This window comes from Lepidochelys olivacea (assembly GCF_965140295.1).
Source record: "Lepidochelys olivacea isolate rLepOli2 genome assembly, chromosome: 13".
NCBI lineage: Eukaryota > Metazoa > Chordata > Testudines > Cheloniidae > Lepidochelys > Lepidochelys olivacea.
Genome location: NC_140423.1, coordinates 1005464 through 1026661, shown reverse-complemented (window position 1 = coordinate 1026661; position 21198 = coordinate 1005464). Strand labels below are relative to the sequence as shown.

The following is a 21198-nucleotide window of genomic DNA, read 5'->3' as shown; positions in this document are numbered from 1 at the left end:
CCTGGGGGGGCGGTTTGGGTGGGGTTGGCCCTGCTCTGAGCAGGGGTTGGACTGGAACCTCCCGCGGTCCCTTCCCGCCCTGGCTCAGCACCGCCTGCTTCTGGGGGGGAGGGGGTCGGTGTCACATGACGCAGCCCAGCGGGGTCTGAGAAATGTTGCTGCGACCTTCTCCACCGCTCCCATTGGAGGACGTGTAACCATGGAGACCGGACTCCCGCTCAAGGCCATGCTATCCTCTGATTGGTTAGTCTGTCCGTTCTCTCTGTACTCTGATTGGTGGATTCGCCTGAAAAGAGTCGGGATCTGTTTTTGATTGGCTGGCGTTCCGGAACAGCCGCTTTATGATTGGTGGTTTGGTTGGCTGTCAGTCTGTGCCCCGGGCCAAGCAAAGAAGATGGCGGCGATGACGGACCAGGCGCCGCGTTAAGGTGAGAGGGGGCGGGCGAGAAAAGGAGAACGGCCGGGACGGCTCCGGGAGCGGAGCGGGGGCGGGGCACGCCGGGACATTCCGTCGCCATGCGGAGGCCTCCTGCAGGGTCCGGGCTGGAGCAGTGCATGCCGGGAGATGGGGCCACCGCTCCCCGCCCGCGCGCACAGCCAGGGCGGGGCTGGAGCAGTGCATGCCGGGAGGTGGGGCCACCGCTCCCCGCCCGCGCGCACAGCCAGGGCGGGGCTGGAGCAGTGCATGCCGGGAGGTGGGGCCACCGCTCCCCGCCCGCGCGCACAGCCAGGGCGGGGCTGGAGCAGTGCATGCCGGGAGGTGGGGCCACCGCTCCCCCGCCCGCGCGCACAGCCAGGGCGGGGCTGGAGCAGTGCATGCCGGGAGGTGGGGCCACCGCTCCCCCGCCCGCGCGCACAGCCAGGGCGGGGCTGGAGCAGTGCATGCCGGGAGGTGGGGCCACCCCTCCCCCGCCCGCGCGCACAGCCAGGGCGGGGCTGGAGCAGTGCATGCCGGGAGGTGGGGCCACCCCTCCCCCGCCCGCGCGCACAGCCAGGGCGGGGCTGGAGCAGTGCATGCCGGGAGGTGGGGCCACCCCTCCCCCGCCCGCGCGCACAGCCAGGGCGGGGCTGGAGCAGTGCATGCCGGGAGGTGGGGCCATCCCTCCCCCGCCCGCGCGCACAGCCAGGGCGGGGCTGGAGCAGTGCATGCCGGGAGGTGGGGCTGCCCACCCCGCCACACACACGAGGGCGGGGCTGGAGCAGTGCATGCCGGGACCTCTCCCTTCCCTTGGCCCCACCTCCGTAGTCCAGTTCCGTGGGGGGCGATCTGCCCCCCCCCCGAGACGTGCTGCCCCCTGCAGGCGGCACCCCGCAGCTGGGCTTTGCTCTGGGGCTCCCTGGCCCGGTGTCTGCCCGTGTGGCCATGCCCAATGCAGCCGTCTGACTCCGCCCTTCTTCCTCCTTCCCTGCAGGCCCGTCACCCGCCGAGGCCGTGTGGCCGTTGGGATGGTCGCCAGGACCCTGGCTTTCCCAGCGTGGATGGATCACAGGGAATCGCCCAGTCATCAAGAGAGTCGGGGCTGAATGCTGTGAGGAAAGGGGGAATAGACCCCTCAGATTAACAATGGCCCTAGTTACCGTGAAGGAACTGCTGAGCTTTGATTGTGGCTCCCTGGTCGCTTATCAATTAGATAAAAACTCTCAGCTGGACTCTATCAGCTTCCAGACCGTCCTCATGAGGAACATATTTGTGCATTTTCCTGATGTCATATTCATCCACAGAACCCACAATCCGCGGGGCAAAGCTCTGTATATGTTCATGGTGGACAGACCTTTCCTGAAGCTGCAGGGTGAGATGACAAAGGTAATTCATTTTGCTGTCCCAGTTAAAGAATCTGCAGAAAGCCTGGCTCACATGTATAGGACTTTCAAGGCCTTCAACCCTGAGTGGAAGAAAATTAAGACCTTTCTGGTAGATCCACACTTTCGATTGTTGCAGACACTTTCAGAAGCATTCCCATCTGCAGAGGTGCAGCTATCTGTTTTCCATGTATGCAAGCACCTGCAGCAGAAGATTCATCAGATGTCTTTGGAATGCATCTCAGAGAGACTGATCTTAAATGCCTTGAGGAACACTATGTGTGCAGCCACTGAAAGCAACCTGAAAATGATGCATACCATCCTGAGTGACTTTGTAAAGCCAGATTTGCTTCCCCAGCTTCATACCCACTGGCTTCTCAATGACAAGATATGGGCTATGCACAGATGGAGGAATTGGATGGAATGCAATCAGTATTTTAAAGACTTGGAGATCATCACACGGGGCTTAAGCCAGGTCTTCTGCACTGGACTGTCTCTGGAGATCTGCATCACTTCTCTGGCGAAACACTACCAGAAGTGTGTTTCAAAGAGGCCACCTGATGCTGTGCTGTTCTCTGTTAACCCTCTGAGCAGTACCATGTCTACTGAGACAGTTTTTCAGAGCCTGCCAGCTCAGGACTCACCACCAACCTCTCACAACACCCAAATAGCTCTTCAGAATCAACCAGCTCAGAGTTCTCCACCAGTTTCTCCCAGTCTCACAGCAGCTCATCAGAAATGGCCAGGTCAGAATTCCCCTCCAAATCCCCTGGTTCTTCTTCCGCATCCCCTGGCAGCTCCTCAGAGCTCCCTGCTTCTTCAGAATCAGCTGGCAGCCCCTCAGATCTTCCCTTTTCAGAACGAGCCAGCTCCGTATTCTTTGCCAGTTTCTCTCAATCTCACAGCAGCTCATCAGAAATGGCCAGGTCAGAATTCCCTTCCAAATCCCCTGGTTCTTCAGAATCCCTTGCCTGCCTCGCAGAACCAGCTAGCAAACCCTCAGAGCCCCTTGGATCCTTTATCCCATGAAATTAAACTGGAGATCATCACTGAAGACCCAAAGGGTGACCAAGGTGTGGCGTGTAACCAAGAGACTGAAGACTGCATCAGGCAGTCACTGAGAGACATTTGCACAGAGCCTGCAGCCAGACTATGCTTGAACGAGTTTGCAGTGGCACAAAAGTCTGTGCAGCTCATAGGCACCAATGAAGACATAGTCAATATACAGATCCTTGAAGACACCCACAAAGTGAACCAAAGGAGCCTGAAAAGCTGCACTTGCCACTTCAATCAAACTTTCCAGCTGCCCTGCAGGCACATCCTGGCTGTGTTGAACTCTGATAAGAAGAACTTACAGCCAGAGATGCTGAGCGAGCAATGGCAGAAGGAACCTAATATCTCTCAGGCAGGGCAAAATGGGACTGATGGCCTTTTGGAGGTTCTGAAAAGCTCCTGGAATGAGTCTCTGGATAAATCCTTAGCAGTATCCTTTCTTACAGCGGAGATTAGCCGGCTTCTTACCCAGTGCAGCAGGGAGGAGTTTGATCGGAGGTACAACACCCTCCGAGAATTGGCCGATAGCTGGATTGGACCTTATGTTCAGGTGAAGCTGTAGTTCAGAACTGGAGAGCTCTGTGCCTCTGCTGTAGGCCTCTTCGAGGTGTGACTCTCCAGCTTTCTGGGCCTCTAGGAGAAGTGAGGTGTGAAATACTACAAAAATGTCTGTTAAAATGTAATCTAGTGGTATGTCTTCCACTTTATTCTCCTTAGAAACTAATAAATGTGAGCCTTAAATTTGCATCATGGTAGTTTTTCCCCTTTGGCTTCAGATCCTAAATATCTACTGGGTGAACACTTCCTCTTGCCTATGAGACCTAAGGAAGTGGACTTAGGTAGGAAGTCTGTCTCTGGCCTAGCCAACAGGAAACCCTGCTGGGAATGGAGTTGGGGAGGAGGGTAATACCTGGGACTAACTTGCCTGAACCATAGTTCATGCATTCAGACCCTCATGGGATCCTTTTGCTATCTGTTATTGCAGCAGGGTTCATATGGTTTAGTCCCAGGTGTGTATCTGAGCCAGCCTGTGGTTCCCCTCCCTTCCCTGTCATGGTGACATGGGGCTTCCCACTAGTCTGGTAGAGCAGTATTTGCTCATGTGAAGTCAGACCTTTGTTTTGAAACCACATCTTTTGTTTTTTCTCGTCTCACTTCATTGCCTCTAATTATTTAACTGAACCTGCTTGTTAAGGAGCCACAAACCTTGGAGGGTAGCAACCCATGCTACCAGGGAGCTGCTGTCTGCAGCCTCTGCTGTGAGCACTGGAGTGGTTTGGCTGGTTATGGCAACTCTTAAATTTGCCCTCTATCATCAACAGGTGTGTCACTGACATGGGCGGAGGGAACAAATCAATGTTACCGTAAATCTGAAATTAGAGTTACTGGAAGACAAACAGGGAAGTGGAGAAATCAGATATACAGTAGTGGGACAGGTATTGTAATGGGACAAAGGGGGCATGCAGAGGAGAGAGCAGCCACAGTCCCAGCCAGTAAGAGCTGTTGCATGACATGGGGATATATGGATGGGTTGGTGTGCGGTCCCTTTCTGGCAGCTTCAGGCAAAGAGACCCTGGGGGCAGGGATATGTAGATATAATATTCTGTACCAGCCAGCAGGGAGTGGTGAGGGAATAGGACAGAAGGTGCTATTTAGGTAAGTAATTTGTCCCACCCTAGCTAACCTGATTTATTCATGTCACATCAAATTGTTTGTGGTTTTTTTTTTATCAATGGTTCATTCACAGTTTTGTTAACCTCCGAATCAACACTCCATTCACAGGAACAGAACTACTGTATGGTTAGATATTTCCTTTTGAGCTAGAGTTCTGTAATATAATCTCCTTTATGTAAATATAGCATCCAATATTTTTGTGAAAGCCTTTTGCTTTGAATTGTGAATTTCTCCTTGGCTTTACTTCTCAAAGTGTGCTATGGAAAGGGGCTGGAAGCCTGTGTCTACTGGTCTCTTCCTTGGTCTGTCTTTCTTCCAGAACTGTGCATCCCCTGTCCTTTTTGGAGTTATCTCCCCCTGTACACCTTGCTCTGGATTCTCTGTCATGAAGTTCTGTGCAGCTCTGATCAGATCCTCCTCTTTAATCCCTGGCACAGGCACTGTGGGGATGCCAGCTATCATCATGGCAAGAGTGAGGATGCAGATGTCGGGAGGAGGGTTTTGCACTGACTGTCCACCTCTGTTCTTACTGAGTTTTATGGGCATAAGAAAAGCACCTCTGGGAGGAAATCCACAGGTAGCCAGTGGGAAGTCTCCCCCTGGGCTGCCCAGCTCACCAACGTGCTGCCCATTCCTTTGCTGAGTTGGAGGATATCCTTTCACAGAGACACTTGGATACATGCCAGAGGGGCCACATGGCCACTTGTCTCTGACCCATTCAGATGGATAATCCCATACAGAGATCTCATCCTGTTTATGCTGGGGAAACTTTCTAGAGTACCTTCCACAGTAGTGTCCACTGTAAGGCTCCCACCTTGTGTCCCTGTACCCTGATCTGCTACTGAGAGGGAACCTTGGACTCTGCTGGGCACCATTACAAGGCTGCTTTAGTGCCTTCTCCTGATACAGAAGGGTTGCTTCTATGTGTGAAGGAGCTGCAATTTCCTGTGGTTTCCGTCTGAGCACTCCTGGAACCAAAACCCCAGCAGGAAGAGATGTCTCCCCAGACTGATAAACACTTAGTAGGTTGCTTTTTGCCACTTGGAGCTGTCTGCTGGCATCTGTGAGGGGGAAGGAAAAGATAGAGGAGAAGACTGAATGTTAATAGCAGATTGGGCTTCTGCCAATCCTCAACAGGTGGGCTCCAGGGCTGAGGCAGGTCTCTGCATAAACAGCCTTTCAACCACTAAAATAAAGCGGCCGTGCTTTCAAAGGGGTCTCGCTGTGCTCTGTAATTGAGCACATTAACATTCTGTGGTGTGCCCCAGCACTGGAAATTGCAAATCTGAGGCCTAGCTTTGAAAATGTAGTCCTGCATGTTCCTAGATAGGTGCCTGAGGAGCAAGAAGTCAGTTTGTGGCAGAATTGATTTACAATATACATAGTTTGTACCAGGGTCTCTGCTGCATTCATATCCCAGGGCTGTCCATTACATCTACCATTACATGTGAAACACTGGAAATAAGGCATCACTATTTTTAAGTAAACATCTTTCCTAAGAGAAATTACACCAGTGGAATGAGAACTAGGGTGTAATTTTCATTCCAGTTGCAGGGCTCAGGAGACGCTCTCCTCCTGCATCCCACTCCACCCTGTGAGCTGGAAGCCGCATGGGTTAGTGATCGCACATTGCATTGGCAACTGCATTCCAATCCCAGCTCTGCTGTATTTTTTCTTAATGAGCTAAGGCCCGATTTTCAAAGAGAGGCTTGCTTTGTGTGTGCAAACACCTGCCCAGCCATTGGTGGGATTGACAGACATAGTCTGCAAAGAACTGATCCTCACATGGTGCTGGCTCTCTTTGTTTCCAGCTGAAAGAAAGGAGTTGGGCTTGAGGCCATTAGCCTCTCTTCTCAGCCCCCTCTCCATAGTGTGGTGAGAGTTAGTTAACATTTGGCCAGTGCTTTGAACATGGAGAGTGTGTTCATTCTGAGGGGTAGCAGGCAGGCTTTCCTGAGGAATTTAATAAGGAAGGTCTTGCAGACTTGGATGTTGCTGCCCTACTGTGGGACAGAGCGATGCTGACCCATCAAGAGTGTATTATCTGTACAAATGGACCGGCTAATCTACAGCTAGGGGTGGGGGTGGAATCACCTTCCATCCAGAGTGGGATGGAGGATTAGAGCTCAATTACGGGGAGCTCTGACATAGTTAATATGCAGCTTGGTTTTGCAGGGCAGATAGGACGATATGATTATAACTTCCTGGACCATGGAAAGGCCTTGTACAAAGCAGGGATTGCTGAGATAATTATGATATAGTCATGTCCTGTTTACATGCCACCTCGGGGTGGCATTTTATTTGGGCCTCCGTATGAAGTGTGGATTGTGATGTAACAAGCCCTTAATCCTAAACCTTCTATTTGATGGGTAAATTGGCCATGCAGCAAACAGATCTTTGAGCCACCTTCCAATCACTTTCTGGTTTCTGTACAAAATGATTCCATATTGGAAGGAAAAGCAGTTACCTTGGATGGAAGTTAAAAAACCCGAAGAAGCTTTTTCCTTCATTAAATAAGACATTGCCAGTGTAGGACTCAGGCTGGTGCCTCTTCTCCCCATAATGTACCAGCACTGACCTCTCCCCATTCTAGAACCAGCATCACAGGCCCTGACCTTACCTCACACTGGAACCAGCAAGCCACTGACCTCCCTGTCTGTTTATGCCACGATTCTAACTCTCTGTTCATCCCCACTGAGATCTCATGATCCTGCAAAGCAGGGAATTCTACCCCTGCTTCATCTATTCCATTTCTAATGGCTCTGAGTCCCTCTGTGCCTGGAAGAAGCAGCCAGGGCTCCACTTGGATTGTCCCTTCGGAACCTTCTTATGCAGGATGCTGATGGGAAGTGAATATCCCCCAACTCCTTTGGTTAGGGCAAGTTTATTGACTCTGAAATACCTGAAATTGACACAACCTCAGGGGGATATTCTGTGCCACCCTCTCCCCATTGCTATGTGGAGGAGTCTGAGACTAGGCCACACCAGTACTCCCAACAATTTGCTTCTGTTTTGAAGCACTTTATTATCCTCTCATTTTTATAACAACAATCTGGCACCAATCCCTCCATATCCCTTTGTGTGCAGGGAATCCCCCAACTGCTGCGATTCCTTCCCTTCTGCTATCGATTGTCTGTGCTGTAAGGCTCTGCCATTCCAGTGGTCTCTGTGCCATTTTATGGCACAGCAGACTTCCATGGCACAATGTGTGTCAGGATGGGTGTAACTGCTGAGGTTCCAGTCAGCTGCTGTGAAGTGGGGGGTGGGGGGTCACCTCTGCTCCTGGGGCTCCTTGGTTGAAGATGGAAGAGCAGTTCTGGAAGCATGGATCCCTTTCTGGAAGGCCATTCTTGGTCACTCACAGGGTCTGAAAGTTTGAAGGGCTTGCCTGCTGAAGGAGATCTTGTCATCTCATTCGTATTTGCAGAAGTTCTTCAACAGTGGAGGCAGGTCCAGCCCATCGATGGCCAATCGGTGGACAATGTGCTTCTGGATGACCAGTCTACAGAGGGTCTGTAAGGAAGGGACTGAAAGAGGAAGGAAAGGAAGAAGCTGAGCTTGCTGCTCTGAGAGCATTTGAATCACCCCAAGCTTAGGAGGCAGGCGGCACTGTTGCAGAAGAGAAGAGGACAGTGGCTCCTGGAAGGCAGTTTGTTCTGGGACAGCAGCAGGTTAATCTGCTTCAAGGGCACCATTAATTCAGACTCACAAAGATCTGCCTGCTGATTATGTTGGGGCAAGGCTCTCCGGGCAAATAGTGCTGCCCCTTGGGAGGGCTACTGATGAGAAGCAGGAGAGTGAAGGATGGAAGTACTTACTTTTCTGTCCTCCCAGTAAACCCTAGGAGAGCAGTTTATGTGCCTGTGCTGGTGCATTTTCCTGATGGATTTTGAAAAGGCCCTATTAATTCATCTAAACTCTGCATGAACTTCTGCTCCCTAGCCCTCCCCTCTCTCTCTCTTCCTGTCCCTGAGTTAGCAAACACGCAGGATTGAATGTTGGATGCCTCAGAGGTCTGCCTGGGGATTCCCCAAGAGACTGGTTTCACAACAGTGTTACGATTAACTGGTTAGAGCTGGTTTAGTCAGTGAGTTCTCTGTTCCCTTGCAGCAGTACTCCTGCTGGGCCGCAGGCTCTGATCCCACCCCCAAAGTCCCATCAGATTCCCTGTAAGGTTCTCAACACTCAACAGAAAAAATAAAATCTACAGGGTGCTTCTAGACATTTTATTTCTTAATTCTTTGAGTTATTTGAGTTATTCTGGTAAAAGTCACCAGAAACTCCTGGAGAGTGAATTCGCTATCCATAGTACAGTCTAGGCAGTAGCAAGGCCTGCTCACCCCATGTTATCCTGCTACAGTGCCCCACCCCTGACTACAGGACCATCTCGGAGAGTTCAAAGGACGGAATGATCTGGCCATTGTGTCAGCCCTGTGGTTAAGAACCCGTCAGCTGTGATTAACCTGAACTCTTGCTCAATGTCTCTGTGTAAAATGGCTGCCGTAAGTGCTGGTGACTTCTAGGAATTTGAGGTGCAGTCTGAGGCAGAGATACAAGTAGAGCACTACTGAGCCCAAACATCTTACCACTATTTAGAGGATGTGTCTGAGCTTGGGAGTATTTTCAGATAGTTTTGTTTACCTTAACGTGGAGGCACTGGGCGCTCGGGTTGTTATGACCAGGGGACTAGGTAAGAAGTCTCTCTGTTGCTATCTGCAGCAGTATCTTCCTCCCCAGGCCCACTCGCCCTGAATCTCACTTGTGACCCACAAGCATCACCAATAGTGGCAGCTTCTGCTTTCTGTGTTTACTCTGCAAACTGGCTCCTGGCCAATAAACAGGGGCAGTAAAACTTCTCTTTACATGCTAAGAAAGCTTTGCAGAAATAGAAATTACTGAAGCCTCAAGTTAAGTGAGAGACGAGCCACAGTCTGCCTCCTGCATGAGTTCCAGCCATTTTACAAAGCCCGAGTGAACATGCTGAGGCAACCTGCCTGGTACTGCAACTGCCCCCAACAGCTTCCAGCCTAGAGGGCTGACGGGGAAAAAGATATTTATTCACATTCTGAGCTGGACACAGGCCCTCCACAAAAGGTGTGGTCCAGTCCAGGAATACCATGAGAGGCTGCTTGCTACCAAAGTCGCTCATTAGAGCATTGAGGTCCTGTTTGATCAAAGTAGTTTTAATGATTGATAATCGCACATGCAAATACACAAGTCAGGTTCAAAATATCATTCTAGGACTGAAAAGCCTGCACAGCAGAGCACATCTTATCTCCCTGTGTTTGGATATTCACAGAACTAACTCTAAACAACTAGCTGAGAAACCACTGGATTTTAGCCTTGGTGCCAAAATAATCTGAACTTTAAGCCAGTGAAACAAGGGAAGGCTTCCCCTACATCGATAAGTCACTCTTGTGCCTGTTCCATATTTATAATTGTTCTTTGGTTTTATCGTAGTGTTGTACATGTGGCCTCACATCTAGAATCCAGGTATCAGTCAATAAGCACTGTTCCATTACAACAAATGTGGCATATTAGCTAGCATAGCAATTCTTATGTTACTAGCCATTAACATCTGTCAAGAGTTCTTACACAGTCTCCTTGTCTCACTTAGTACCTGGCCTCTCTAAGGTAGCTAACGAGGTGGCTAATTAGCGATGGTGGATTTTGTGACATGGCCACCTGTCCCATCAGGAGTTTGACTGAGACACCAAACTGATTTCACACATGGCCCACTGAACAGCTGTGGGGTGGAAATGACTTTACCGCTACTGGAATAGGCTGGATGGTCCTGTACCCACTATCCCTAACTATGAACATCTTCACCAGAGGCCGTAACACAGGAGTCCCTGGAAGTTCTGTAGCACATAAATGGCAACACACTGTTTCAGCTCACTGCACCCAAACCTCAGCCCAGAACTGCCTCTCTAAGCTGATCCCAACTTGGAAATGTCACAAAAATGAGAGCAGTCAGGAACTCAGGGACTAGAGGTGGGCAGGGCAGGGAGGCAGAAACTAGAGCCATGGAGATCAGGACACAGAGGTGAGAGCCTCTGGAGTGTAGAGAAAAGAGGCAACAAGGCCAGGGTGCCAGAAGATGGAGAGGTCAGAGATGCAGGAGATGGAAGGTCAGAGAAATGAGTGTTGGGGAACCTGAGCTAGGTCTGATTTTCAGGGGTAAAGCTGTATCCAGCAGAAAATGAGTGCTTTCTCCTGTCTAATCTGTCAGTCCCATGCCCAGCACCATGGTATCTGAGCTTGTGCCCCTTGTAGATTGAGACATTTAATCTTACTGGATGTAAGTAGTTTTTTTGAGCCTCACCCCACTCTGACCTTCCTGAACTCTGATCCAGCCAGAGAGGGCCTGTCCAGCATAGTTCTACAGGGAGGGGAGGAAACACAGATACCTACAGCCATATTCCACTTGAATGACACGGACGCTCTTCGTTGACGCAAAGACATCGATCACTGCATAGAGTGGGCGGGAGGCAGGGAGGCTCCTGGCACTCGGTCCCATGTCCTCTCCATTGATGATGATGTGCATGTCTGCCATCCCGTCAGACCGGATGGCATACAACACCCCAATCCTGCTCCTCCGGGCTGTCGGGGGCAGCACATTTGTCTTGTACAAGTCATCCAGCATGTGGCTGTACTGGCTAGGCCTGCTCCGTCCCACTAGCTTGTCTCGGGGAATCCTGACTTGTTCTATGAGCAGGTAGGGGTCTGAGAGGAAGCCTTGGACCCGAGCCTCCGAGCCATCTGGAGTAACACGGTTGTGGTGCCTGGTGATGGCAAAAACCCAGGTGTCCCCCATATTGACCAGGTCTGGGAGTGAATACTCTGGCACCACATCCAGGCTTCTTGGGTCATGTGCTGTTAGCCCCACCCGCAAGTGGCCACACCAGCCCAGCTCCTTCTCCTCGATCTCCACCAGGAAGATCTGTCCAGGCTCCAGGGGCTCCTGGCTGAAACATAGTCCGTTGGCAAAGCTCTCCACCCTGGTGGCCTGAGTGTGGGAGGGGTCGATGCGGATGTTGGTGCCGTGGACGAGGTGGAAGCGGGTGGGTGGGTGGCAGGCAGCAGCCATCTCTGTGGCATTCCCAGAGAGCACAGGGTTGTGGCTATTTTTAAGTAGGCCCGTCAGGCTCAAGCACCTGGCTCGAGTGGTGACATTTGTACACTCCTAATCGGGAAAGCAGAGCCCCACTCAGGCTCTCAAGGGTCCTAGTGCCACCAAGCTGCTATGTTTCAGAGTAGCAGCCGTGTTAGTCTCTATTCGCGAAAAGAACAGGAGGACTTGTGGCACCTTGAAGACGTCTTCTGCAGTTTCCACAGTATGCATCCGATGAAGTCAGCCTTAGCTCACGAAAGCTCAAGCTGCTATGGAGAGCCTGAGCGAAGCTGGAGAAAATAAGCCGGCATCGTGTCATGTCCCCCTGAGCAGAGCGGAGCTCACATCACTAAGGGGCTGTGGGTGGACAATGCTGTCACAGCCGGCACCCGAGCATGAAAATTAAACACTTTGCTACAGCTCGGCCTGCTGTTATTGCCCTTCCCTCGCCCGGGCCCTGCCTCCCCTTCCAGGCCCGGGGCGGGTTCCCCGCGGCTGCGGCCCCCGGCGCTGGGCTCACCCAGGCAGGCCGCCCTGGGTGTATTTCCGAGTGAGGCAGGGCCTGGCGATCTGTGCCCGGGGCCACCTGCTACCGGCAGCCGGAGCGAGGGGGCCAGACAGCAAGTGTGAGCATCGGGGCGGGGGGCTAAGGGGCCGCTATGTAAGAAAAAGCCTCGAATCTCGGGGCTGTCCCTATGAGACGGGACATGGGGTCATGCGACTTGGCCCACGGGTGGCCTGGGTCACAAGCCGCCCACCGGCCCTTCTGCGGGCAGGGGGCCCGGCTGCCCGCCCCGACACCCCCAGCCGGGCAGGGCCACGGGACGGGGCGGGTCCGTCTGCGCCCCGGGCGCCCCCCGGCCCGACGCGGCTCTGCCCCGCCCAGCGCCCGGCCCCTCCGCCAGGCGGCGCTGCTCCCGCACGGGACAGAAGCCGCAATTGAGGGCGGGGACTGGCCGCCGCTGGGCTCTGATTGGCTCTATTCGGGGTTGGCCCCGCCCCTCCGCGATCAGCTGCGCCCAGCGTCACGTGACGGTCTCGGTTTATATGAACGGGAGTCACGTGCCTTGCCTGCGAGTGAAGGGGAACCTGCTGCCGCTGCCGGAAGGTGAGAGCCCGGGGGGGGGGTCCTGGCCCGGGGGGGTGAGGGGGTGGAGCTGGGGGGTCCTGGCTCTGGGGGCGCTCTGAGCGGGGCCGGGGGGGTCCTGGCCCGGGGGGGGGTGAGGGGGTGGAGCTGGGGGGTCCTGGCTCTGGGGGGTTCTGAGCGGGGCCGGGGGGGTCCTGGCCCGGGGGGGGGTGAGGGGGTGGAGCTGGGGGGTCCTGGCTCTGGGGGGTTCTGAGCGGGGCCGGGGGGGTCCTGGCCCGGGGGGGCTCTGAGCAGGGCCGGGGCGGAGTCTGGGGGGCCCTGGGGATGGGGCCCTGGGGCCGGGGGGCTCTGAGCGGGGCCGGGGGGGTCCTGGCCCGGAGGGGCGAGGGGGTGGAGCTGGGGGGTCCTGGCTCTGGGGGGCTCTGAGAGGGGCTGGGGGGGTCCTGGCTCTGAGCGGGGGGTCCTGTGCTGGGGTGGAGTCTGGGGGGCTATGGGGATGGGGCCCTGGGGATGGAGCTGGTGGGCTCTGAGCGGGGCCGGGGGGTGGAGCGGAGTCCGGGGGGTCTTGGGGAGTGGGTCCTGGCCCCTGGGGGCTCTGAGCGGGGCTGGGGGGGGTCTAGGGGAGTGGGGGATCCTGGCTCAGGGGCTGGGGCGGAGTCCAGGGGGCCCTGGGGATGGAGCTGGGGGGCCCTGGGGCTGGGGGGCTCTGACTGGGGGTGGGGGCTGGGGGGGTCCTGGCCCTAGGGGGAAGGGCTGAGTTTGGGGGGCCCTGGGGGTCCTGGGGCAGGGCCGGGGCTCCCCCTGCTGGGCTGACTCTCCTCTACCCTCCTGCAGATGGGGCCCGTCCTGCTCTGTGCGCTGCTGCTGGCGGCCCCCTGCGTCGGGGCTGTGCTCTCCACCGACGAGGTGACCTACCTGCCGGGGCTGGCCAAGCAGCCCTCCTTCCGCCACTACTCGGGCTACCTTCGCGTCGACCCACACAAGAGCCTGCACTACTGGTAGGGGCGGGGTGTGGGGACTCTTTGCCCCTCTGCTGCCCTCCCTCTGCCCTGTGTGGGGTCCTGGGGGGGATGAGCTGTGGGTTGGGGTCTGGGCTCATGGGGTACTTTGTCCATAGTAGGAATATTCCACTGGGGGCGGCTCTGGTGATCCTAAAACCTGGGGATTTAGCCATTAACCAACCAGGCTGCGTTTACTAGGTTGTTAACATGGGTGGTGCTACCCCTCCCCACATCTCCCACTAGAGTCCAGAGCCCCCCACCCGGCTGCTGTGGAGGGAGGAACTGCCCAGAGTGCTGGGCCATGGGGGGCAAGAGCAGGAAGTAGGAGGCAGCCTTGGAGTGGAGTGTGGGCAGGACCAGGCCTGTGTAGTTGATAAAATATATGTGGTCAGTCATTTTGCTGTGAGAATAACATCTGTGCACTAAATATTTCCATGTCCTACTGTTTCACTATGAATCGATCATTGCTTTGTTTACTAGAGCACTAATTCCCACTCCTGGCTTTTTTGGGTAATCACTAATTTGACTCCTAAACCATTGAGGTCTGCGTATCACTGTCTGCAGGTTTACAGAGGCTCAGAGCAACCCTGAGAGCAGCCCTCTGGTGCTGTGGCTGAACGGGGGACCTGGTTGCAGCTCCATGTCTGGCTTGTTGACAGAGCATGGCCCCTTCACCGTAAGTAACCACCATCCCTCTCCTTGGCCTGAGCCACCCTAAGTCCCCCGCCCTTGCCCTGGTTTGCTGGCAACAATATCTCTCCAAGGGTTGACAGTGACTGGGCTGTAACTGCAGGGAGGGGAACCTTGCTATCTCCTGAACGCTGCTGGTTCAAGCCACCTAGGCACTGGGTTTGGGGATGGTTCTGCTGCTTCCTCCAAGGGGGACAGGCTGGCTAGCATGAGGGTGCATCTCCTGCATTGGCTCTTCTGTTATGGTAACAGAGGCTTCTCCTTTATCAGATTCAGCCAGATGGAACCACCCTGCAGTACAATGACTATTCCTGGAATAAGGTATGGACTCCACTTCCTGAAAGGGACTGTCTCCTCCACCCTTGCCACGGGAGTGGAACGGCTTGTCCTGTGCACCTGGCAACAGCTGTGCTAGGGTGCAGGCCAAGGAGGGTGCTGGGCCTTGTACATGTTGTGGGAAGCCCTAAGCCTTGCCTTCATTTTTCCCATAGAAATGGAGCCTCTGGCAGGTTCTCCCTTATTTCCCTCCATCTTGCCTCCTAGGTTCTGTCTAGACTAGGACATAAAGCTATGGTGCTAGGGAGTTAGCCAGCATGTTCTAGCCAGCACCAGAAAGAAGTGAGACTGAGACTTTAACCTGACCATGTTAGCAGGTGCTATGGTTAGATTGGAGATCAAGCTAGTACCATGATCTGGCACCTTCAGAGCCTCAGAGTGGAGGGTCTTGGCTGTTACCTATTCTCCCTGAGTGATCTGTGGCTGTCTCTACAGATTGCCAACATGCTGTACCTGGAGTCCCCAGCAGGTGTTGGCTTCTCCTACTCTGATGACAAAAAGTATGCCACTAATGACACCCAGGTGAGTGAGATTCTGGGGCTGCTAGCAGTGACTGTCCAGCTCCTGCAGCAAGGAGCTGGTTCCAGAGCAGGGGGCCTAAAGCACAGCCTGCCTCAGCCTCCTCTCTGATTGCAGGTGGCCCATGATAACTACCTGGCGCTGAAGGAGTTCTTCCGCCTCTTCCCGGAGTACAGCAAGAACAAGTTCTTCCTCACTGGGGAGAGCTATGCGGGCATTTACATACCCACGCTGGCTGAGTGGGTGATGCAGGACACCAGCATCAACTTGAAGGTAAGGGATATGCAGGCTCTGGCCCCTTCCCTGGAGCATATGGTGAGGAGAGAGGGCAGCCATGTGAATCCCACTAGCCTCATGGTTTCTTCCTGCTGCTGCATGTTGTAATGTGGGCCAGTCCTTGAGCAGATGGGGAGGGACCAGGTGGCCTCAGTGGAGATGCCTTCCAGCAGAGGGAAGAGTGTGCCAAGGGGACAGGTCTCTCCCCATGGCTTTGCATCATACCATGTCCATGCTGCGGGGTCTTAAACTGCTCCGGATTATCCATCTCCAGTGGGGAGTTTGTGGAGACCCCATTGTCCAGACCAGCTTGCCCTGCCCCGATTCTGCTCAGTGGGTGCCTTGTTCCCTACTCTGGTGTGGAAGAATGCCTAGCAAGTTCTGCCTGTTGCGCCCTGTGTTCTAGGGACTCGCTGTGGGAAATGGCCTCTCCTCCTATGAGATCAATGACAACTCCCTGGTTTACTTTGCCTATTACCATGGCCTCCTGGGAACCAGGTAAGAATGTGCAGGGGCTGTGGGCTACTGAGTCTCAGCTAGAGGGATCTGGCCTCGAGCGCTCAGAATCTGAGTGCAAATGGGAGAGTCAGTGGCCATTCTCTGCTCTGGCCCAGCCTTCCTGGCCAGGGTGCTGCCCTTGAAACTTGGTTCCCGCAGCACAGCTGGGGCACCAGCAGGCCAGTTCCTCGCTGTTGCTGGGGGGTTGCAGCCTTTCCAGGGACAGGGATCTGCTGTGATGAAAGGGCTTGGAAGACTAGCCCATGCCCCCAGGGCTCTGCTTGCTTGGGATTCCATTCTGTTCTACTTGAGGTCTTCCCCCCTCACCCTCCTCTCTGCAGTGTCTGAGCCTGGCCGGGCACGCAGTAAGGGATGTGACTGACATCTGTCACATGGGGCATGTTCTTCCTCCCTCTCCTCGGGGAGGGTTGCATGCAGTGGAGGGGTGGTTCGGGTTTGGTTTCTGTGCCGGCACTGCTCTGTCTTACTGGAGAAGGCTGGTCGGAGCAGCGTGCTTGGCACAGGAGGTTTGGGGTGGTCCCTTGTCCCACAGTCTGGGGCCACTCCTGAGGCAGCTCTGTCACCTGCTTTTCCCTGATCGGGACAGCTCCATTGTGTCTGAGGAGTGGAGTTCTTCATGATTGTCAGCCCAGAGCCTTAGGTTTGTAGCTGTTCTGCATGCAGCCCAGTGAGCACTGTGAAGATGAGGACTCTCCTTGCTGTCCTGTGGGAGCAGAGGACAGGGGTGATGTGCCCATGGAGTCTGTGTAGCAGAGAAGTGCTGCAGTGCTTGGTAGTCATTGGAGTTTCCTACAGGCTGGTGGCTTCATGTCCTGGCCTCTTGCATTGTTCCATGTTCTCACAAGGGTCTCTTGCTCCAGGCTGTGGACAGATCTGCAGCGCTTCTGCTGCTCCCAGGGAAAATGCAACTTCCATAAAAGCTCCAACCTGAACTGCACACTCAGGGTGAGTATTGGCCAGGGAGTGCTGGGGAGGTCCCGGCGTACCACATAGCCCGTTGTAGCAGTGCTCTCATTCCCTAGGGCAGCGCGGAGTCTGGCTGATCCCTGCGCCCTGTGTTGGGTTCTGCACCAGCAGCAAGGTCCTTACCCTGGCTGTTTGACCAGGCATGGCTCCATGAAGGATTGGATCCAAGGGCAGGGTTTAAAGGGACAGGGGGCTGAGCAGATGGGCCCATGGCAGCTCCTTGAATCAGTCAGTGCCCTTCAGACCATGGTAGCACCTGAGCTATAAGTTGCTGTAACATGCCTGCTGGATTCCAACCCACATGGCTTGTTCCAGATGCAAGAGATGATCCAGATCGTGGAGGAGTCAGGCCTGAACATCTACAATCTCTATGCCCCATGTGCTGGCGGTGTCCCTGGAAGCTACAGGTAGGAACAGCTGGCTCCAGCTCCTCTCCGGGTGGCTGACTTGAGTCTGGAGAGATCAGCACTGCTTCAAAGTCCTGCAGCCCAGTAGCCAGTGGGAGGAGTGCAGGAGTCTGCCAACCTGTTGCAAATAGGTCCTTGCTGGCCATCTCGGCAGGGGCCCTGGAGAGGATCCCTCCAGGAAGCAGCTTGGGTTGGGGTTTCCCGGCTGCTGTCTGGGGCTCTGTCCTTCCTCAGTAGGATGCCTAGACCAATGGCCTAGTCTAATAATCTGCCCTAGAAAGGGGAACCTGAGCAAGTGAGGGTTGGGGGTGGAGGCGCTCGCAGAGGGGCCCAGGCCTGGTTCTGAGGCTGCTCGTGCCCTGGTTGCAGGTATGATCAAGATCAGCTCATCAGCCATGACCTGGGCATCTCCTTCATCCAGCAGCCCCTGAAGTACTCCTGGAGGCAGGTAAGTGTCAGGGCTCCTTCTCTCTGGGGTGTAGGGAACGGGTACCTGCCTGCCCTCACGAAGTAGGAGCAATGGTCTCAAGTTGCAGTGGGAGAGGTTTAGGTTGGATATTAGGAAACCCTGTTTCTCTAGGAGGGTGGTGAAGCACTGGAATGCGTTACCTAGGGAGGTGGTGGAATCTCCTTCCTTTGAGGTTTTTAAGGCCCAGCTTGACAAAGCCCTGGCTGGGATGATTTAGTTGGGGTTGGTCCTGCTTTGAGCAGGGGTTGGACTAAAACCTCCTGAGGTCCCTTCCAACCCTGCTAGTCTGACTGAGGGAGCCCCGTCCTGCTGTGCTAACCTAGTTGACCTCTGGGGCAGGCAGTGTCTCAAACTCTGGGGCTGGCACTGGCTCTGGTCAGCCTGCAGTGCTGCCCATGGTGGGCCAGGGCAGAGGAGGTTAACTCTCCCTGCTGCGTTGTGCAGGAGGCTTGGGGGAATTGGGGGTCTGCCCCATGGCTGCAGCTTTTCTCTCTCCTTATAACTCTTCCTCTCCCAGAATCTGCTCCGGATGCCAGCAGCCAAGAAAGGGGTTCGCCTGGAACCCCCCTGCACCAATTCCACAGCCTCCACCACCTACCTGAACACCCCTGAAGTGAGGAAGGCACTGCACATCTCTCCAGAGGCACCTGAGTGGCATATATGCAGGTGCGGAGGCTTCTGTCCTGGAGGGGACCCTGCTTCCTGGCCAGCACTGGGTGGGTCTCTGCCAGTGTAACTCTGCCTGTTCCTTCGCAGCTCTGAGGTGAACCACAGCTACAAGCGGCAGTACCTGACTGTGACCGACCAGTACCTGAAGCTGCTTGGCACCATGGTGAGTCTGAGAGGTCCCAGACCCCTGGGGGAGAAGTGACACCCGAGGTGGGGTTCAGCTGCAGGCATGTCTGACACAGCAGCTCCACAGTCAGCTGCTGAGCTTGCCCAGCCCCTTCCCTTGGCTGCCAGGTGCTCTGAGCAGATCCCGAGGTGAGGCGCAGAGCTGCTGTCCCTCCGCCTAGGTGATGCCCTTGTGCTCTTGGCAGAAATACCGGATCCTGGTGTACAATGGTGACATTGACATGGCCTGCAACTTCCTGGGGGACGAGTGGTTTGTGGACTCCCTGGACCAGAAGGTAGGCAGGGGAGGGGGACTTGCACCCCATCAGCACATCACTGCCCAGCACTAGCCTGGGACTGCTGCAGTGACCAGGCATCAGGGAAAAGCTATTGGCAAAGAGCCAGTACTGGCAGGAGTGTCTGGGGAATGGCCTGCCCTGCCCAGAGCTGGGGGAGGGGACACCTGGGGAGAGCAAGGGGCCAGATTGGCACAGGGTCAGCTCTAAGGCTGCTGAGCTCTGGTTCCAGGTGCAGGTGGCCCGCAGGCCCTGGCTGTATAATGATGGGACTGAGGACCAGATCGGGGGCTTTGTGAAGGAATTCACCAACATCGCCTTCCTCACCATCAAGGTAACCAGCCCCACCAGTGTGGCAGGGTGGGACCCTGGGCTGCAAGCAACATGTTCATAGCAGCAGTTGGGAGCTGAGCTGCCCCACACAATCCCCTAATCACCCCTTCGACCTCCCTGCCTTCATCCTCGTGCTGGGGTGAGATTCAGCAGCTCCTCTGTGCTTTAGCCTGAGGCTGAGCTGGCCTGGGAGAGGAGGCCAGGGGGCTGGAGCTGTGGCCTCACACACCCTCTGGGACCTAGCGACCTTCAGCCTTGCAGGCAGGAGGGTGGCTGGGCCAGTTGCAGGGAGAGTTGGGATATCTTGTGGGACGGGGGCCTGGCTGGCTCTGGCAGAGGTTGAGAATCACTGGCCCACCCATTAAGGCTGCTTGGATGCTCCCTCCAGCCCTGCATGGCTGGTCTTGACCTGGTGCCTTCACCTGTCTTCTGCAGGGAGCTGGCCACATGGTGCCCACAGACCAACCGCAAGCCGCCTTCACCATGTTCAGACGCTTCATTCAACAGCAGCCCTACTGAGTGTGTGGCAGAGCGGGGCCCGCGCTGCTGCCTGGGGCAGCTCCTCGCCTCGCCTCTCCCCTCCCCAGCTATGGGCCACTTCCTGGCACGACCAGGGCCTCTCGCTGCTCAGCAACGGCAGCAGATACGGGTTTTCCACAGTGCTGAGCAGAGCCTCTGGCTGCTGGCCCAGGCCAGTGTGTGTCCTACTGCTCCCTAGCTCCTCCACCGGGGGAAGACTGGCCTGGGCTTCCCTGCTTCCTGGGGGTGCTGCCCTTTGCCTCTCATGGGGGCCCCTGCCTGTAGGCAGTGCAGGCTTGGTACCAGTGCACAGCAGGGGCAGGGGTAGAGCTCAGCGGATGGGAGGCTGCCTGTCTCAGCACAGCTGCTCTCACTTCTCCAGAGCTCCTGCTGTGGCCTTTACCTCATGGGGTTCTGCTGCCTCCTGCCCTGGAGCTGCCATCTCACCTTGGGGGTGGAACAGCACCCAGGTCCCCTGCACATGTCCCATAGGGCTGGCTTAGGCATCACACTCTGTGCCTGCAGGAGGCTGTGCTGTCTCAGGTCTGCCCTGGAAAAGTTCTCACGTGTCCTGATGAAGGAGGTTTGAAATGAAGACATTCCTGGCCCTGCCCCCACTCACTCCCTGGGGCATGGGCTGCTCCCTGGGCCTTGCAATAAAATGTCACAGCTGAACCTAGATCCTTGTGACCGTTGCACATTTCTTCCCCCACATCCCCACCAGCTCATGGGGCTAGAGCTTGGAGCCTGGATGTCTAGGGGGCCCATGTGAGCCAGGGGTAGGAGTAGTAGAAGGAATAAAGTTTCCTTGGTCAGGTGAGAAGCAGCTCCCCAGTGGCTAGGGGAGACCTTCATAGTCTCCCCCCTGCAGATGTTCTTGGCCCTTGTGGGGAGGGGCTGTGGTGAGGAGGCTGGCTGGGCCTCACCTCTGCCCCAGTCTGGCCATATGCTCCCCAGGGGGCAACTAACCCTAGTCCTGCCACTGTTGCTGGGAAGTGCAGTGCAAGCCTGTGCAGCAGCCGAATGGCACTGAGGGCCCCAGAGGGAAGGGGGCAGCCTGCAGCAGGGGTGGGGCTAGGCCATTCCAGCCTGTGGGGTGAGGGAGCAGTTGGGCTCCTAGTACTAGCTACCCCAAGCTAATAGCTCTTCCCTACAGTGGGGATGGGGCCAGCAGGGGCTAGCTCCCGAGGCCAAGGGTTGTCAGGCAAGAGGCCCTGGGTTCAGAGGAACACCTCCCTCTGGAGCTGCTGTCCTGCCCTGGCCCCTGAGAGCTACTGGGCCAATGCAGCTATATTCCAGGGGGTC

The 21198-nt window shown here is 55.5% G+C and overlaps 3 protein-coding genes across 4 annotated transcripts; 2 read left to right on the top strand and 1 right to left on the bottom strand.

Moving 5' to 3' along the window:
• Positions 1 to 305: 305 nt before the first annotated feature.
• Positions 306 to 3598, top strand: ZSWIM1 (zinc finger SWIM-type containing 1). The gene is made up of 2 exons (XM_084645313.1): positions 306 to 428; positions 1413 to 3598. The coding sequence occupies exon 2, from the start codon at positions 1565 to 1567 to the stop codon at positions 3413 to 3415; it is 1851 nt and encodes a 616-aa protein (XP_084501439.1). The 5' UTR covers positions 306 to 428; positions 1413 to 1564; the 3' UTR covers positions 3416 to 3598.
• A 3935-nt stretch (positions 3599 to 7533) lies between these two features.
• NEURL2 (neuralized E3 ubiquitin protein ligase 2) lies at positions 7534 to 12517 on the bottom strand. Of its 2 annotated transcripts, none has more exons than XM_084646425.1 (2): positions 10942 to 12510; positions 7534 to 8054 (listed from the first exon to the last, which is right to left on the bottom strand). In XM_084646425.1, the coding sequence occupies exons 1-2, from the start codon at positions 11615 to 11617 to the stop codon at positions 7939 to 7941; spliced, it is 792 nt and encodes a 263-aa protein (XP_084502551.1). In that variant the 5' UTR covers positions 11618 to 12510; the 3' UTR covers positions 7534 to 7938. The 2 variants fall into 2 exon arrangements, 1 of the variants encoding a protein (XP_084502551.1); XR_014713925.1 differs by having other exon boundaries at positions 7941 to 8054; positions 8346 to 12517.
• Positions 12518 to 12636: 119 nt separating this feature from the next.
• On the top strand, positions 12637 to 20572 carry CTSA (cathepsin A). Its single transcript, XM_084646424.1, has 15 exons — positions 12637 to 12749; positions 13563 to 13726; positions 14294 to 14405; positions 14690 to 14740; positions 15191 to 15277; positions 15392 to 15547; positions 15957 to 16048; positions 16930 to 17014; positions 17351 to 17442; positions 17812 to 17890; positions 18429 to 18577; positions 18668 to 18743; positions 18952 to 19041; positions 19274 to 19375; positions 19810 to 20572. The coding sequence occupies exons 2-15, from the start codon at positions 13563 to 13565 to the stop codon at positions 19891 to 19893; spliced, it is 1419 nt and encodes a 472-aa protein (XP_084502550.1). The 5' UTR covers positions 12637 to 12749; the 3' UTR covers positions 19894 to 20572.
• The last annotated feature ends 626 nt before the right edge of the window (positions 20573 to 21198 follow it).

Bases quoted from the DNA above. Each gene is read 5' to 3' on its own strand.
- ZSWIM1 (XM_084645313.1), top strand. From the start codon at position 1,565: ATGGCCCTAGTTACCGTGAAGGAACTGCTGAGCTTTGATTGTGGCTCC.
- NEURL2 (XM_084646425.1), bottom strand. From the start codon at position 11,617: ATGGCTGCTGCCTGCCACCCACCCACCCGCTTCCACCTCGTCCACGGC. The intron at 8,055-10,941 runs GTAGGTATCTGT...TTCCTCTTTCAG, and splicing joins CATTCAAGTGGAATATGGCT to TCCCTTCCTTACAGACCCTC.
- CTSA (XM_084646424.1), top strand. From the start codon at position 13,563: ATGGGGCCCGTCCTGCTCTGTGCGCTGCTGCTGGCGGCCCCCTGCGTC. The intron at 16,049-16,929 runs GTAAGAATGTGC...CTCTTGCTCCAG, and splicing joins CATGGCCTCCTGGGAACCAG to GCTGTGGACAGATCTGCAGC. The intron at 17,443-17,811 runs GTAGGAACAGCT...CCCTGGTTGCAG, and splicing joins GGTGTCCCTGGAAGCTACAG to GTATGATCAAGATCAGCTCA.